Source organism: Oncorhynchus nerka, linkage group LG14, assembly GCF_034236695.1.
Source record: "Oncorhynchus nerka isolate Pitt River linkage group LG14, Oner_Uvic_2.0, whole genome shotgun sequence".
Classification (NCBI taxonomy): Eukaryota; Metazoa; Chordata; class Actinopteri; order Salmoniformes; family Salmonidae; genus Oncorhynchus; species Oncorhynchus nerka.
This window is the reverse complement of record NC_088409.1, coordinates 65,480,656-65,499,942: the sequence shown is the minus strand read 5'-3', so window position 1 is coordinate 65,499,942 and position 19,287 is coordinate 65,480,656. Positions and strand designations below refer to the sequence as shown.

Sequence of the window (19,287 nt, the reverse complement as noted above, 5' to 3'; positions counted from 1 at the left end):
GTCAGGATAAACTCCTGGGTCATGTGTATTAGTAAAGTTCATGATTTTTTTTTTTTACAAATAATAATTAGAACGGAAAAATTAAAATGAGCGTTCATTGAACAAGTCCATAATCCCCCGGTTTCAGTCCATTTCCTTCCATTTGGTGCCTAATGAACACGAGCCTGCCTCTTCATTAGTGATCCCTTACCTGGCAGTAGTCTCATGAGGCAGTGCAGAGACTGCTGCTTGGTGTCCTCCTTCTGTTGGTGGTTGCGCTCTGGGCGGGGCTGAGCTGGCAGGCTGCCCCCCGGCCATACAGCCTCCTGGAGCACCCGCAGGTAGATCACCCAGTACTGGGTACAGGTCAGGTTAGCCACACTCACGTCAAGCCACCTGCAAGGGACAGACAACACACACATCAGGGATATGATCAGGACAACATATTATAGATAGTAAATCAGTAGATACAGTCTATTCGGAAAGTATTCGGAAAGTATTCAGACCCGTTGACTTATTCCACATCCTGTTATTTTACAGCCTTATTCTAAAATTGATTAAAACAATTCTCCATCAATCTACATACAGTACCCCATAATAACAAAGCAAAAACTTTTTTTTTTTTTTTACATTTTCGCAAATGTATAAAAAAATAAAACTGAAATATCACATTTACATAAGTATTCAGACCCTTTACTCAGTTTATATATATATTATATATATATATATATATATATATATATATATATATATGAAAGATGAACAGATCGGTCCTTGATGAAAACCTGCTCCAGAGCACTCAGGACCTCCGACTGGGTTCCTGAGCACAGACTTAAACCCTGAAATAGCTGTGCAGCGACGCTCCCCATCCAACCTGACAAGAGCTTGAAGGAATCTTCGGAGAAGTATGGAGAATATATATTGGGAGTTTTTCCCATACTTCTCCGCAGATTCCTTCAAGTTCTGTCAGGTTGGATGGGGAGCGTCGCTGCACAACTATTTCCGGGTTTAAGTCTGTGTTCAGGAACCCAGTCGGAGGTCCTGAGTGCTCTGGAGCAGGTTTTCATCAAGGACTGATCTGTTCATCTTTCCCTCGACCCTGAGTTCCACAGAGGAACTCTAGAGCTCTGTCAGTGACCATTGGGTTCTTGTTCACCTCCTTCACCAAGGCCCTTCTCCCCCAATTGCTCAGTTTGGCCAGGCGGCCAGCTCTAGGAAGAGTCTTGGTGGTTCCAAACTTCTTCCACTTAAGAATGATGGAGGCCAAGGTGTCCTTGGGGACCTTCAATGCTGCAGACATTTTTTGGTACCCTTCCCCAGATCTGTGCCCCAACACAATCCTGTCAGGGAGCTCTACGGACGATTCCTTCGATCTCATGGCTTGGTTTTTGCTCTGACATGCGATATCAACTGTGGGAGCTTATATAGACAGGTGTGCCTTTCCAAATCATGTCCAATTAATTGAATTTACCACAGGTGGACTCCAGTCAAGTTGCAGAAACATCTCAAGGATGATCAATGGAAACCGGATGCACCTGAGCTACATTGAGTCCCATAGCAAAGGGTCAGAAGTATTAAGTAATGAGTATTTTTATGTACAGAAATATCGAAAAACCTGTTTTCTCTTTGTCATTATGGGGTATTGTGTGTAGATTGAGGGGGAAAAACAAGGCTGTAATGTAACAAAATGTGGAAACAGTCAAGCGGCCTGAATATTTTCTGAAAGCACTGTAGAGCTGTAAAGATAGGAGGTCAGTGTGGGAGTAGGGTAAATGTTCATGAATAGAGGATGATGGCAGAGAAGCAGAAATTCCTGATGAATCAGGGAATATCACATCAGTAAAAGTATCAGGACAACATTGAAAGTGTCACTGAGTATCAATAGAGGATGACGGCAAAAAAAGTAGGAATTCCTGATTTAGCAGCAAAAAGCAGCACATCTCTGCACGCTATACAACAGATATGAGAGGCTATTCCAATGGAATAATTCCAAGAGTGCAAACCCTCCATGTCTGTCATTCCAGGTAGGCTCAACCAAATGCTCAGCGTATTTGGAAGATTTAAAATACTAGGCTATTTGGACACGAGACGGTATTGCTTTTTTGCTTGGTTCGTGCAGCATGTGCCAAACCAGCAAGCGGACGTGAGGCAGCCTTGACATTCATCCAGACTGCGCATCTACAGCATTGACAAGCGAAGATGTACCTGTGGAACTCATTTACGTGGTGAAATACCACCTGGCTGCACGGGTCAAGGCACAGTGCAATCCCGATGTCATCACAGTTCCTTTCGTTGAAACATCAATTTACTTCTGACAAGGTAAACCGTCCACTTCTGACAAGGTAAACCGGCCACTTCTGACAAGGTAAACCGTCCACTTCTGACAAGGTAAACCTTCCACTTCTGACAAGGTAAACAGTCCACTTCTGACAAGGTAAACCAGCCACTTCTGACAAGGTAAACCGGCCACTTCTGACAAGGTAAACCGGCCACTTCTGACAAGGTAAACCGGCCACTTCTGACAAGGTAAACCGGCCACTTCTGACAAGGTAAACCGGCCACTTCTGACAAGGTAAACCGGCCACTTCTGACAAGGTAAACCGGCCACTTCTAAAGGAAGACTTTGTGTATGGCGATACTGTCACATAGAGAGGATATTTAACTCCCAATGAGATTAAAACCCAGACTGACTTACATAATGTAGGCACAGAACGCAACAACCCGCCATCCACATAACGTGCAGAGGTTTTTTGAGCACAAGGTAACCTTATAGAAATACAGTAGATGGTATTAATCAACTAAACGAAAGCAGACCAAAGAACGTGCCATGCCTGTAAAATAATCGCTGCGTTTCCAGTCATACACACACAGGGAGAGAAGATTTGCTTGTGGTCTCTTGAGTAGGACTTAAGCAAAGAGAGAACACAAAAAGTGGTTGTATCCAGACTGTATTCAATTGGATGAGAGACTTGATCAAAATCATGTAATAACACTCTGCAGATGTTACATAATACTGTAAAATGCCACTAAAATATGTTCAACAGAATATGTCCTTCAAGGCAAAATGTAATTTATCGTTCATGGCACATTTGATGTTCCTTTAATTGGGTTATTTCATGACAGGATCTTTCGTCCTGTGTTGCCACACACTGTTGAGGGACATGGACGGCCCTTGTTGTTCGTTTTCTTTTCACTACCTTACACCTTCTCATTGTTAATATGTTTCATAACAGCGAGGCTGGCCTCCCAAACCAATGCATGATGACATCCTGACATCTGTGTGGAACCATGATGTGGGACTGTGAGATACTGTTACTATAAAGCCTATGAAGGATTGCCTGCTAAGAACTTCTGGCAAGATTGATGTGAGCAATTATTATTGTTGCACATATGTTGAATGCCTTGGAGGGAGAGAGAAGATAAGTTAATAGGAAAAATACATTCCAATGAGAGAACTTCTGAGTTCAACTAACAAATAACAATGACTAGGAGTTCTCAGAAAATACAAGTTACGTAACACAAGTAATATGGATTCCTTACAAAAATGTGTTGCACATTGAGCTCAATACTTCCTTGACTGAAGAAACTGTCATGTCTCACAGAGCAGCTATGAATTCTGGGAAGTGGACCTTGGCATTTGTTTGCCACGGATCTCCTACTCTTCTGAAGTTAACTCTGCAGTTTTATTTTAGCCCCCTCGGAAGGTGGACAATGATGAGTGTTCTGTTCAACGCCACATACAGTACCGACCGGAGGCAAGCGCATCAGCCTAAATCATGGTCGCTTACGACGACAAAACAGCGGAGGCAAGCGCATCAGCCTAAATCATGGCCGCTTACGACGACAAAACAGCGGAGGAAAGCGCATTAGCCTAAATCATGGTCGCTTACGACGACAAAACAGCGGAGGCAAGCGCATCAGCCTAAATCATGGTCGCTTACGACGACAAAACAGTGGAGGCAAGCGCATTAGCCTAAATCATGGTCGCTTACGACGACAAAACAGCGGAGGCAAGCGCATCAGCCTAAATCATGGACGCTTACGACGACAAAACAGTGGAGGCCAGCGCATCAGCCTAAATCATGGACGCTTACGACGACAAAACAGTGGAGGCAAGAGCATCAGCCTAAATCATGGACGCTTACGACGACAAAACAGTGGAGGCAAGCGCATCAGCCTAAATCATGGTCGCTTACGACGACAAAACAGTGGAGGCAAGCGCATCAGCCTAAATCATGGACGCTTACGACGACAAAACAGTGGAGGCAAGCGCATTAGCCTAAATCATGGTCGCTTACGACGACAAAACAGCGGAGGCAAGCGCATCAGCCTAAATCATGGACGCTTACGACGACAAAACAGTGGAGGCAAGCGCATTAGCCTAAATCATGGTCGCTTACGACGACAAAACAGTGGAGGAAAGCGCATCAGCCTACATCATGGACGCTTACGACGACAAAACAGTGGAGGCAAGCGCATCAGCCTAAATCATGGACGCTTACGACGACAAAACAGTGAGGAGGCAAGAGCATCAGCCTAAATCATGGACGCTACGACGACAAAACAGTGGAGGCAAGCGCATCAGCCTACATCATGGACGCTTACGACGACAAAACAGTGGAGGCAAGCGCATCAGCCTAAATCATGGACGCTTACGACGACAAAACAGCAGAGGCAAGCGCATCAGCCTAAATCATGGACGCTTACGACGACAAAACAGTGGAGGCAAGCGCATCAGCCTAAATCATGGTAAACTACGACGACAAAACAGTGGAGGCAAGCGCATCAGCCTAAATCATGGACGCTTACGACGACAAAACAGTGGAGGCAAGCGCATCAGCCTAAATCATGGTCGCTTACGACGACAAAACAGTGGAGGCAAGCGCATCAGCCTAAATCATGGTCGCTTACGACGACAAAACAGCGGAGGCAAGCGCATCAGCCTAAATCATGGACGCTTACGACGACAAAACAGCGGAGGCAAGCGCATCAGCCTAAATCATGGACGCTTACGACGACAAAACAGTGGAGGCAAGCGCATCAGCCTAAATCATGGTCGCTTACGACGACAACACAGCGGAAGCAAGCGCATCAGCCTAAATCATGGTCACTTACGACGACAAAACAGCAGAGGCAAGCGCATCAGCCTAAATCATGGACGCTTACGACGACAAAACAGCGGAGGCAAGCGCATCAGCCTAAATCATGGTCGCTTACGACGACAAAACAGCGGAGGCAAGCGCATCAGCCTAAATCATGGTCGCTTACGACGACAAAACAGCGGAGGCAAGCGCATCAGCCTAAATCATGGTCGCTTACGACGACAACACAGCGGAGGCGAGTCGAAAACACATCGACGTGGGCACGAGCTGCCAAGGCCAAACATACTTTCTTTCAGCCAAACATTATTTTTTCCCCTCATTTGGGAAAATCTTTGGACATTGCGGCAGATCCTGCTGAAAGCATTGGGAACCTCCCAAGTCTCCCCAGTCTATAATGTCATGGGAGGGCTGGTCTGGTCTGGTCTGACATGCTTGCGGTCGTGGTTTATGTCTTGGGGAAGGAGCAGTCACTCCAGCTCCTCCTACCCAGTCACTGGGGAGATTTATAGCAGCCTGACTGCACTATTTCATCAGGAAACACGGAGGCCCTGGAAACACTCCGAGCGGTGATGTCTTTCACAGTCAGCATCAGAGTAAGTCATATTCACGTTGAAATAACCTCGCCCTGACTCGGTGCACCTGGTGAAGGTCTCCTGCCATGAGTAACCATGCAGGGAAACCAACCGAATAAGTAAGTCTACCCAGTGGGCGATGTTGTCTCTGGAAAAGATCGTGCATCTTGCTATATCGATGAATGGCACCCAATTCCCACCACCACATACTTTCTAAATATGTAATACAATACAGTACTTATTACAGTATCATTGATGAAAATGATGCAACACAAAGTGCAATAGCTAACCAGCCACTCAACATCAGTGTTGGTGGATGGAATGCAGGCCTCTCTGGGATAACAAGAAGACAAAAGCTGCACTGGTCCAGACAAACCATTTAAGGGCTGACGTTGGACCACAGCTAATGTAAGGAGATGGAACTAAAAAAAGCGAGTTGTTCGGAATCAACAGTAGTACATTTTATTCCTACTGCTGACCCGTCGGGCCGTTTATGAAGAGCAGTCCATTTTGACTGGCGGCGGCTTTGACAGGGACACGCAGCATTAGCAGAGAATACATTTCTCCACCTCAGGAAGAATGGGGAAAAAAAGCTCTCCCGTAGCCAGCCATGTTTAAACAATCCCGTTTCAAATTCTAATAGGTGCCTTGATTTCTTCTGACACTGCAAAAACATCAACGTGACAACTATGTTTATTTTGAAGTGCCTAATTGACACAGCCCACGACGTGGTGTTGTTTCGGGTGGGCAATGGAAAGGGGAGTGAGAAAGACAGTTAATTCATTGTCTGTGACAGACAGAGACCGACCCTGATGCACATGCTGGGAGGAACCCTTTAACATCAGCAGATTTGGAGCATATTGGCTCTGCTAGTTGATTGTCATTTCTCCTCACTGGAACCCTTGTTGGAACTCGCTAGCTGTTCGAAGTGAGATGATAGAAGTAGTGGACCACTCTCTGACCTTCATTTAATACCTTGACACACACAGGGTTAATGAAAAAAATGAATGGAAAAGCATCTCCTTGGCTTTTTTTTAACGTAGACCAGGGGTGTGTGGAGGGCCTAGTGTCTGTGTGTTTTTGGTTTTTCCTTTCAATTAAGACATGGACAACCAGGTGAGAGGATTTCTATACTAATTGGTGACCTTAATTCATCAATCGAGTATAAGGGAGGAGCGAAAACCTGCAGACACTTAGCCCTCCGTGGAATGAGTTTGACACGTGACTTGGACGATTATCAAAATGAGGACTTTAGGATTGAGAAGTCCATCATGAAGAAGGCCCTATAGCACTTGAGAATGAAGAACCTGTGCTTTATTGTTAGGGATATTCTGCCATGGCAGTGGGATGCAAGCCTGTCAAACCAGTTTAAAATGCGAGGCCTGTCTGGGTTCAGACTAACACTCATTCCATGTGATCTGTGTAAAACCATCCGGTGCCAATCACATAAACTGTAGTTGTTATTCTAAAGTCTTGGGTGAAAATAGCACAAGGACTTGGGACTCGGCAGCCAATAGTAAAAACACTTTTTGAAACAATAATGTGGAGGAAGACATGAAAGTGTTTTTATGGAGCTCAAACAAATGGGGGAAATAAAATGACTACTTTCTCTAACGTCGGACTCCAGCACAGCTGAACTAGCAGACATTGCGTACTAATTTAGAAATAGCCGCTGGATTAAAAAACCCATTCAAATCCTGCATCACACTTGAGTTTAAATTACGACAACGCTTAAAAATCGGCTAGATGACCTAAGAAAAATATGATGCATTTCCACTTCACTCAAGACTCAAAATTACATTGAGTTAATTACCACAATCAAAACATCGAACAAAAGTCAGAATGATGGATTTTAAGCATGTCCAGGGTGCAGGTGTTAGTGAATGCAGGTGTACTGTGTGTGCACTGGGTAATTAAACAAAAAAAGGCCATCGTCCATCCATCCATCCAACTGCTAGTTGAATTCCCACAATGCTGTTGCCAAACAGAGCAAGATGCCAAGGCAGCCAAAGAGCTGAATTCCATCAATCTATTTAGCTAGCAGAATAATCAAACTGGGAATGGAGGTCTGTAGCCAGCCTTTAAACAATTCATTACATGTTAACAGACTGTTCCACAAACCCAGAGGCACACTGGACTGAGACAAAGTGTTCCTCCTCAGTGCAACGGGTCTGCTTTAGCTCACAGTTATCATTTGCATCAACAATAGTAAAGCCTATGTCATACACAACAAGAGCATTTTACTCCTCAAACACCTAATATAAGGTCCAGGGAAAGATTCCAAGGGTCTTAAAGGGATACTTCAAGAGTTTGGCAACAAGGCCCTTTATCTACTTCCCCAGAGTCAGAGGAACTCGTGCGAAGCCATTTTCGTGTGTCTGCTTGCAGTTTGAAGGAAGTTGTTAACTAGCTTTAGCTCAATGACTGGAAGTCCATGGGTATATGCTAGCATGTTAGTAGATACCCTTAGACTTCCAGTCACTGTGCTAACGTTAGTTTGTACTGGACACAGACATAAAAATAGTATACACGAGTTCATCTGACACTGGGGAAGTGCCAAAATCCCGAAGTATCCCTTTAATGGAGGACTCATTTGTTTGTAAAAAACGAAACAACACAACCACACGGACGTACTAAAGAGTGAAAGACAAACAAATAAACAAGTATTTAGAGTACGGCTGGTAATACGAGAGCGCCGTCTTTATCCGCCGGCTGCATCCCCAAAGTGGCTCCAGATGGACTGTGCTGCAAAAACTCGCTAGCCTTATAATGAACGAACATGGCCTTTAGCTACAGACCAACTACACTGGCTGGAGAGGGGGACAGCTGGGGATTATTTCTGACCAAAGAGACCACCATATCGTACAACAACAAAATGCATGCTACTCCTCAGTCCAAAGACAATAGAAAATGGTATGGCTAGGCCACCGCTAACTGCCGATCACCTGAAACACAATGCCATTCTCCATGTATCAGAGCGCTAATGGACACATCCACAAAACGTCTATTTGGAACTTTAACCATAAGCAAAAAGAAACAACTTAGGAGCTTGAGTTGGGATAAAAGGGAACAGAAAGGTCTTCCGACAGACGGATGTCATCTCATCTGTGTGACGCCTTTCTTCCTCAACAGCGGTAAAAGCACCTCTACTTCAGTCAGAGGCGCTGCGGCTGCATCTCGACCCTGATAACATCTCTGCACATCGATGTGAAGCCAAGAAATTGTGTACTCTGGGTCTCAATTAGTCTCAGCCCTCAAGGCCAAGTGCTACATCAGAAGTTTGTGTAAAGTACGAGAGGAGAGATCTCTGGCTTAAATCAAAGCCAAGCCAGAGTTTACATCTCCGAAAGAGGAGAACATTGGGCAGATGGCCTGAGCAATAAGGCGCATCATCGAGGGGCTCTTGAGAGGTCTGTCTCTGTCTGACGAGTCCTGTTGGATGTCTGCTAGAGGAAACTCAACTCTCTATATGTCCAGAAGAGGGGGTTTAAGGCTGATAGTTCTGTGTGATGAGGGGTGTGGGGGACAGGGGCATAATTTTCTACTTATAAACAGTCAGGATGTTGCCCCCCCCCCCCCCCCCCCATAAAAAAGCTGTGTCCTCTTCACTTCAGAGCTCACAGGGAAGAGCACATATTTTTTTTTTATGACCAAACATCTTGACTGTCCATAAATTGGAAAGGACTTACGGGAAGTCTGCCGCTGTATGACTCATGTTAATTACAGGCCCAGCAGAACCTCATAAGGAATAAAGGTTGGGGGGGCTGACAAATAATGACACAGCAGAGTGGGGGGCTATTCAGTGGCAGTGCTGGAGCATCATTATGAAGAGCTTTAGCACTGCAGGCATACTATAGACACGCACTACTTGGCTCACTGCAGCTCCCACTAAAAGGGGCTTAGGGGGCAATGTTAGAATTCTCCTCTGGATCTGACAATGCCTTGTAGGGAGACTCATGAGACTTAAAAACCAGGGGTGGATTTTGTGTGTGAAGTCCTGTGAACACGTATGGTTGCACATAGGCCTGCGAGCACAGTGTGATCATCAGAGGGAGACTGATAGCTTGGTGAACACCTCAAATAACCCCTATTGACCTCAACAGAACACACTATGTTGTGCTTCTACATTGGCCTATTAGGCAAGCTTAACAAATTGCTTTCAATCCGAATCTGTAGTAGAGACATGGAGAGCATTTCATTAAAACTCACACGATGCAATCCAAAAACCCCTTAACAATCTCCCTCTGTTCTTTGCACACAAATGGTCAAGAGGTAAAAAGACTAAATGAATAAGAAAAAGGATGGTAGAACAACATGTTAACAAAGATTCAGAAACCTTTTGCGAAATATTTGAATTACAGAATCATAGACTATCAAGGGTTAACTATAAACTTGATAGCTTGAGCTATTAAAATGCTATAGTTATCTTGTTGCCAGAGAGTTCTTTAAGTTTCTTAAATGCATTATAATGGCAGTCTCCTCTGTGATTGTTCATGGAATGCATTCAATACACTTCCAGTGCTGATATTACAGCACAAAGTGCTTGGTAAAAATAACCACGTGGCAGACTTGAGCTGTGCTTACCGTAACCACCTCCAAGAGTGGGAAGTCATTTGGATGGGACAAAATAAGCAGTCAGCCAAATTGGCCAATGTTGTAATGAAGTGTTAGTAAAAGCCCCACTCTATACAGCCGACTTCCTGGTAAGAATGGAGGAGTGTGATCATCTGGGGTGCATTTCTCTTCAAATAGATCCATCTCCACTGTGGTCTTTATTCTGAAAACCTTGTATGGTGTCTGGTGTCCTAATCATTCTGGCATGCCTGGGTAAGTGAGGAGAGCGCTGCATCAGAGAACTAGTGCTTACCAGACCTGGGTTCAAAAAGTATTTGAAATATTTGGAATACTTGTGTTTGCTTGAGCCTGCCTGGAATGTGCCAGATGGGTGGGGTTTGCACTCTTAGAACTATTTCAGTGGTCCCATTCCACCAGGCGAGCTCAATCAAGCACAGCTTAAGTATTGGAAAGATTTCAAGCACTATTTTTTACACCCAGGTCTTGTGCTAACATCTTCCGTTGAAACCTCTGTTGAGCCAATTAGCATCCAAAAGGTGTCTGGCAGACTGAGGCCTCCAGGCAGCCTTCAGACTCCAGGCGGATCGTGAGCCAGAAAGGCCAGCAGTAGCAGGAGCAGCACAGTATAGTAAAGTATTACCTAGTTCTCCTCTGGCCTCCACAGGCATTTGATGCATCTGTTTCCACTGAGGCGCAGGCTGGCCTAGCCTAACCAGGTATGGTCTGGCATCATCAGATCACCGTCTACATCCACCATCTACCCCATCCATGCTATGTCGGTGTATGTGTGTGTGCACGTTTGACTATACTTGTGAGAACCAGAAGACCTCACAAGAAAAGTAAACCAACTCAAATTCAGAGAAGTGAGGAAATTTTGCTGTCCTCCCTTGTACAAATACAATTTTGGGGTTCGGTTATGGTTATAATTAGGATTAGGGGTTTGTGGTTAGGTTCAGAATTTGTGTTAGGTAAATAGGATTTTGAATGGGGATCAATTGTTGGTCCTCACAAATATAGTAAGACATATCTCTGTGTGTGTGCATCTGCGTGTGTCTTGTGTGTGTCAGGGGCTGTTTTTATTGGGAGTGTCGTGGCACCGCATTTCATCGGCTGGTCAACACACTGACATCTAAAGTTACCGACCGTGTGTGGCTGGGGCAGGTTTTCAGAAAGGCTGATTTCACAGTCTAGTGCATCGCGCCAGGGACAGTTAGAGGCTGTGTCTCTCCAACATCCATCTCAAAGTGCCCTTTTCCTGCTAATAGTCTCTCAGACTGAAGATCATATCCCCCTTTGATTCACTTGCGCATAGGGCAGACTTCCTTGAACCAATTTCTGGTAACAATGTATGTCTATACCAACGATTGTGGTCTGGAGGACTACGGCATTTAAGCTACCATGAAAACCACCAGAATAATTCTCTCATTACAGACTATCTAAAAGATACTCAATTACAGGAAATGGGATAGAGTTGAGAAAGATTGGATACTGCAATGCCGTGGAAACCAAAGAAAGTATAAGGAAAATGTTATACACCTAACATTCCAATAGGATTTGGGTAATGGCTTGACACCTAACACAGGCAACGCAGCTCATAGAAGTCAGAAACAGTATTTGCATGCCTGTCGCATGCCTCGCATGCCTGTCGCATGAGTTACTTTGCCAATAGCTTGTTTCAATTCATCGTTGTCATTCGCAAACCCTTCACTTCCATACATATTAGTAAAGGAGAGTGATTGAATATATGCAGCCTGAGACAGTTATAGAAGACGTAGTAGCAGACCAGTCAGTCTGGGTGAAATACACGTCTCTCACATGAGAAATGAGAGGAGGAACCTGCCAGACAGTATTCCTCTCTGTTAGTAATTACTTGTGGGTTGGGGCTTGCCAGTACAGAGCAATTTACAGCAGCAGGTGACATGTCATCCTGAAAAGAAAATCACCCGGCAGAATTTCCTTGTGGTCAGAGCGGCACACGACGAGAAGAATTACCAGGAGCCATGAGCCACCGCCAGCCCATGACAAGCACGGACCGAGAGAGGGTGATGGAGAGGAGCTGTACTCGCCAAGATCCCATCCTTACGAAAAAAGATTGCTGTCAGAGTGGATTGCAGTCAGAGTGCAGTATCACTGCAGTACGTGACAGTATAACTGCAGTTAAGAGTCCACTATAAATGCAGTATGCTGCATCTACAATACCACAGACCAACTTTGGGAAACACTGGTATAACCTACTAGGGTAATCCAACATTTCAATACACATGGCTCTCTTTAACTGAGCTTTAACTAACACATGGTTGTACCTTGCTCGTACTAACTAGCCTACAGTCGAATTTGACTTTAGAACTCAGATGCTACACATAATAAATGATTCAATACAAAGAAATACCCGTGAAGGCAATTACAATCGTAGCCCAATCAAAATAACTTTAATTGTTGAATTAATTCGTTTCAATTCCTTAGTTTAAGAGAATATCGATTGAATGCTTGGCCAGGAATCAGTAATAAAGAAAACAGATGGCCAGTCAGGCTAGTATCTGCATAAAAGATTGTCAAGTTGTGCCTGCAACTATTCATGTTGTTGACACTGGGCTGCATTGCTTTAGCTGAAGACGACCATTTTTGGTCAAAGGAGCATTGATCCGTTTGAACTCAAATTACCCAACAACTTTTTTATGAGCCCGAGTCACTGCAGAACTATGCCTTTGGTTTGTCGTCACAGAGCACGTCGTCCCCATGCAGCTCAGGTGGAATAAAAAGGATAGCTGAAGTGTGAACAGAGGCATTAGCCTACCGCTGACTTCTGTTTATCGCTTATCAGGGCTAATTTTACCCAGCCTCAGATCATATTGCTGGTTGTGCACTTTTCCCTGGACCTAGCCACTGTCCCAAACCGCTAACTTTCGTACTTTTAAACCAAAAACCAACAGGAAGTCAATATGTCTGATATAAGCATGTTTTAAATTGCAAGTATCCTACAGACACAGCTAGCTGACTGAACTAGGGGGAATACAGCATAGAACAATGTATTTCAGAACGTTTGCTTCGGCAGGAGGGGAATAAAACTCACCAAAGACTTGATCCTTGCCTGGCAGATCACTAGAACCCATACAGGGTGTCCGGACACTTTCCGCCAGCCAAGCTGTTAAGTAGTGGTGGGTAACGATGGAACCAATGCAGCCTGGTCCAAACCTGATTGCAACATGGTCACGAGGAACTTTCCCTCCATCAATGGACTTTCCATTGGGTACAAGTTCAACACTGATATTGCTCATTGTCTTTGTGTCGGACAGCATGATCACACTGTTGAAGAGGGTGCCGTGTCAGAACAGACTGTTGGGGATGTCACACCTCCTCAACGGAACACCGAGTGATAAGGTTACATAACAGGGCTCTTTTCCATTCCTGCTCTGCCAAATCTGCTGGAAACCAATGGCCTGACCACCAGTGTAGTGGAATCAAACAAAAGTTGGGCGCCTGCAATGGGGTCTTCCTCCACCCCTCCTTCACTGCTGGGTGAACGACTCCTAACTCAAGAGTATGAAGCACAGGAAGACCCTCTGTGCAATGAAACTAACCAGCACCACTGTTAGAAACCACCACCTCTGAAGGATGCTTATTTTGGGGCCAATTATTTAGGCTGAACAGCTGAACTCGCCCTGGCTGTCAATGAAAAGCATTCACCATTAAAGAACAACAAGGCCTCACACTTAACTCTGGATAAATCAAATAAAATCAGATTTGACACCTCCCCAAAAAGACGGCTAATGAAAAATGTAAGTTGGGAGAAATAAAAAGTGAATACGGGGAAAAGGCGGAATCCATAACAGGACATCAACAGAAAAACACTGCCTTGAAACAGCTGGTGTTTTTATAGGTGCTAAATAAAAATAACTCAAGCAAACTATTGGGTAACAGTAATACACATCTGTAACATTTTGGGCCTGTCCACCAGTATACTGGCAGGACCCATCATTCCATCTTCCCCCTCCGAAAATGGATGTCGGCTGTGGAATTGGCGGGAAGCCCTGCTGTACACTACAGTGCAAATTACCCATTTGACATGGCAAAACATGTCACCGCACGGATCTGCTCCACACATGACAGCAGAGCTGGAGAGCCGGGCTGTACAAGCTGTGGTCAGACTGGTCCTCAACTGGGTTAAAGATGTAAAACGTACAGTAGAGTTGTTTGCCACCTCACCTCCACCACGAACAAGTGCACCATTCAACGTCCTGAGAAAGAAGGCCGTGTGGTGATGGAGTCGTAGGGTATTTCAGGTGCCACTCCAGCAGGGAACACCTGTACTTTGTCTATTCTGTCAAGGGTCATACTTGGCTTGCTGTCGATTCATTACCCAAACATGAAATATTTTCTGGACTTGGGGAGCAAAATGTTCCACACTGGAATATGTTATCAACTGTGCTCAGCTGAGGCAAAAGGTTGCACCGAAGTTAAGCTACTTCATTCAACTTGACTACTGGGAGGTTTCAATCGTCACTTCATGTACCACCGTTATGTCATGCCAGTAAGACTGACATTGGATGCTAGAACAACAGTCCAGTACTATATAGGCATGCCCCTGTCTCAAACTACAGGTGTCAGAAGTGGGATCCAAAATGACCAAAAAAGAGGAAACTATCATTCTATTGAACTGATAATAAGACAGGGGCTAAAGGGTGAAAATGAAAGAGAATGGGAACACGGTACAGGCGATGTGATACAAAACAGTGGAGAAGGACACAGACACCTATTTCTCAACACCTCTTCTCACTTTGGAAATGCATCTGGACACATTTGAGAGCCATGTCGTGCAAAACAGATCTCAGATTCCCTTGGCTTAAGATGGTCCCTTAAGTACACTGATGGCTGAAGGATACTGCACATAACAAAACACGCATATCATCACCCTGTCCGACCACCTTATGGGGAAATGTGGCATATTTAACACTTACGGCGTTACCCACTGTTCAGAAACCAGACAGAGTGAAAGGACTGTTTGTGTGAAGTTCATATCTGTGTATATAAAATTGTTGTCATTCACAAAGCACAAAGATAATTTTGCTGCTGTACCCTGCGAGGCTACAGTATATATATATAATGTCACTGAGAAGATGATTTTATCCAAAGAGAGTTACAAAACAGTGCATAAATTGAGTATGTGTGTATGTGATCCCTGTAGGAACTTAACCCATGACCTTGGTGTTGCTAGCGACACACTCCTACCAAATGTACCGGACAGTATATGAGGCATATTGTTCAATGCTATAAGATTGTCAGTCATTCCTTCGATGCCGTTCCTCTGAAGATTGTGCTTGCTTCATGTACAGACAAAAAGACACAAATCTGGCCTCGAGTGGATTTTCCAGACTTCTGTCTAAGGGTGAATATTTTCATCTTAGATTTCCCAGTTTCCAGTCTATAAAATTATGCATCTCCCTAACCAATGCCTTAGACCCCATTTACGAGAGCATGTCTCCAGCCAAATTCATCACACAGACGTTGTGTGTTGGAGGCCGGCTCCATCCACTCGCGGTTCTTGATTAAAGCAGAGCAGACATGCAAGCGATGCCGGTGACAGTCATGGACCGGGTTTCCATAGCCTGCATCTCCTTTGCATTTTTACTAAAATCTTATGTCATATTAAATAGGTTTAGTGCTGGTTTCTTGGCGTTTCAATTTTGTAACTGTAAGTAAACAACTCAAAAACTCTGAAGTCATCGATGCACTGCACTGAGAAGTACTGCAAACCTTTAATCAAATTCGGTAGTGTCTCGAAAACCTGAACAGATAAGACAGTACAGTCAACAGTAGCCAAAGCTATATGCCTAGTAACTGTTTAGCCTAGCTAACCTTTCCCTTGTTAGAGAATTTAAAGAGTGAAAGAATTAAAAATGTGTTTTCCTCTACTGCTATCTCCAGAGGCTCTTAGGCCTGTCTGTTAGGGTATAGCTAGCATAGCTGAGCAACATGTAAAAAGATGAGAGGACTAGTCGCCAGTGAGAACAGTCTCTGCTGACAGACTGATGCTTTAAATAGCTCGGACCAACAACACAGGGGCCACTAATACCGGGCCCTCTGTCTTTAGGGAGGGTTAGGTGACTTAGATCACACAAACCCGAGAACATTGTATGCATGTTGAGTTTACTGCTACAGGGTCAGCTATACCCGTCTATGACCGAACCTCTGTGAAGTTGTTGCTGAAGGCATTCTCAGAGAAGGGAAGCCAACCAGAGGTACCTTAACAACACCAGAAGTACCTCTCTTTCCATTCAAGAAAATGAGTTTAATGAGCCTAAACTCAAAATGTCAACCTCAAAACTACCTTCTCAAAAAAGCAACATTCATTACATTAATCAAAATCCTTCTATTAATTTTAAAGAGAAACAGTTTTTCCTCATAGAATTAGAATGAAGACTAGGAAGCGTCGACTTCATAAAACAGGATTGGTCTTTGCACATGGCCAATCACATCCCAGTCTGGCTGAGGCTCAGCTCACACATCAAGGCCCAGGGGCCCCTGTGATACGATACTTTCCGATGCTCCTGTCGAAACGGAAACCCTCGTAAAAGTCGTCAGAGCGGCAAGAGTCAGAGGAGAAAATCTCATTAGGAAAACAAGTTAGCCTAAGCATTATCACAGCATCACCGATATTTATTTTGAATGGAACTAGGTCAAGCGTTTGTTTATACACCATCCAGTATGCTTAATCTCAGACTAGTGCTGATATAGGATCAGTTTAGCCTTTTTGTTCAAGATGAATATTTTACCTTTATTTAACTAGGCAAGTCAGTTAAGAACAAATTCTTATTTTCAATGAAGGCCTAGGAACAGTGGGTTAACTGCCTGTTCAGGGGCAGAACGACAGATTTGCACCTTGTCATCTCGGGGGTTTGAACTTGCAACCTTCCGGTTACTAGTCCAACGCTCTAACCACTAGGCTACCCTGCCGCCACAGAATGAATATGATTATATGGATGAGGGGGGGACCTGATCCTAGATCAGCTCTGCTGAGACACTTTGTGAATACAGGCAGAGTTCTCCAAACTGCTTCTAATACACAAAGACTTCAGAAATAAATGTTGTCAATTAAGATGAAATGCATTGTCAAGATACTATCATTAGGGTCTATCAAGCTTTAGGATAACTTGGTAGGCCTACTGATCATAGCAGAGAAGAACTTACTGCTTCAAAATCAGTTTTCCCACAAAGAAATGGAAACAGAAGCAACTAATTGCATAACACATAACTTTCCACAGAGGCACTGTGGAAAGTTATAGAACAGCAGGTTGAGGAAACTTGGAAATAATTGATTTTCAAAGTGATTAATACAGTGGAGGGAGTTGAAAGTCCGTGTTGCCCAGCAACAGCCCCAAAACATCACTAGAGGAGATCTGCATGGAGGAATGGGCCAAAATACCAGCAACAGTGTGTGAAAACCTTGTGAAGACTTACAGAAAACATTTGACCTCTGTCATTGCCAACAAATGGTATATAACAAAGTATTGAGATTGACCAAATACTTATTTTCCACCATAATTTGCAAATAAATTCATTAAAAATCCTACAATGTGATTTTCTGGATTTTCTTTTCTCATTTTGTCTGTCATAGTTGAAGTGTACCTATGATGAAAATTACAGGCCTCTCTCATCTTTTTAAGTGGGAGAACTTGCACAATTGGTGGCTGACGAAATACTTTTTTGCCCCACTGTATATCTTCCAAATCACTGTAAACTTGCAACGTGAAATAAATAACGGGACTCTGTGAAATGTGAAGAAAACATCTGTCTCGGAGCAAAAGGAAAAACATTCCTTTAAAATACGAGCTCCTGACAGATGGTATTATTGTGAAGCCATTTGAAGGGACCATGACAGACACGTTTATAACTGCGTGCGTGTGTGTGTGTGTATATTGCTATCCTTGTGGGTACCGGAAATGTGTGTGTGTCTGTGCGTCTAGCCCTGAGTGAGAGCATGTCGGACTCGGAAAGTGGGGAGAGGCGAAAGGTCATTGGAGAATTAGAGAAAAATCTCCCTTTGCTTGAGACTACCCTTTCAAAAAAATGACTGTGACACACAGAGGCATGCAAAGAGACAGGCTACTTGACCGCCAAAATAACGATTACCCTCCGAAGACCCAACATACCTGTCCCATATGTGCGAGGAGAGGAGCGTGACCAATTTGACTGGAGCGTGGAGCGAGTTCCCCAAAAGTTGGAGCAGCGAACTTCTCTCCCACTCCAATTTCGCTCACTTCACGAGCTCAGGACATGCCCAGCCCAGCATGCATCTGTAGTCTACTTGTGTGCTGCTACAGCCCCTTGCTTTAGCTACTGTCATGGAGTTCACTAAATATTTTCATAAAGAAACTTGTGAAACACTCCGGTGCAAAAACAAGGTGACTTCCAAAGATCAGGAGGACCAAGAGCAAGAGAGGGAGTGCGGTGATGTGGTGTCCACAACTAAAGAACCATTATGGAATCTGAAAAGACATGCATCTCGAAAGCATGATGGTGTACTTACTATGTGCACTTGCTAACGGAAAGGAATGAGGTGGGTAGCTAGCAAAGTGTCATTATAGCAAAGTATTTATAATCAAAAAATCTGATTTCGTAAAAGTTTGGTTGATTTTGGTTCTGTTATCTATAGAATAGGATATCATTGATTTTGGCCCAATAGGCCTGACATATAACCTCTTTCAAGGAGCTTTCTGTTTTGATTGGGTTATTTTGCCTAAAAACCTTTCGGCCTACCTATATATATATATATTTTTACTCCGAATCCCTGCCCAGCCTGGCAAGTGGCCCAAAGGGTGTTTAGCATCCCTAGTGGCTCTGCAAGCGCGGAGAAGGTAAGAAGGCAAGCTCTCCAGGCACCATCGCATCAGCCACAGACTCTGGCCAAATTCGTGTTTCTAAAAGTGAAAAGGCCTAAGACATTCTTCATTTTATTTACTTGTAAGTAAGTCATAGCCTTTATGCACAATTTATAGACTATAATAATTGAAAACAAAGAAATGTTGTTTAAATGCTGAGCGCTTAATGTTCATGCCAGCCTA

At 44.1% G+C, this 19,287-nt stretch overlaps 1 protein-coding gene across 1 annotated transcript in view; it reads right to left on the bottom strand.

Moving 5' to 3' along the window:
- The window catches only part of snx19b (sorting nexin 19b), a 35,371-nt gene that overhangs the window by 5,660 nt on the left and 10,424 nt on the right, over positions 1-19,287 (bottom strand). The window contains exon 10 of the mRNA XM_029680841.2: positions 191-375. Within this exon, the coding sequence (XP_029536701.1) occupies positions 191-375 (185 nt within the window). The remainder of the gene's footprint in view (positions 1-190; positions 376-19,287) is intronic.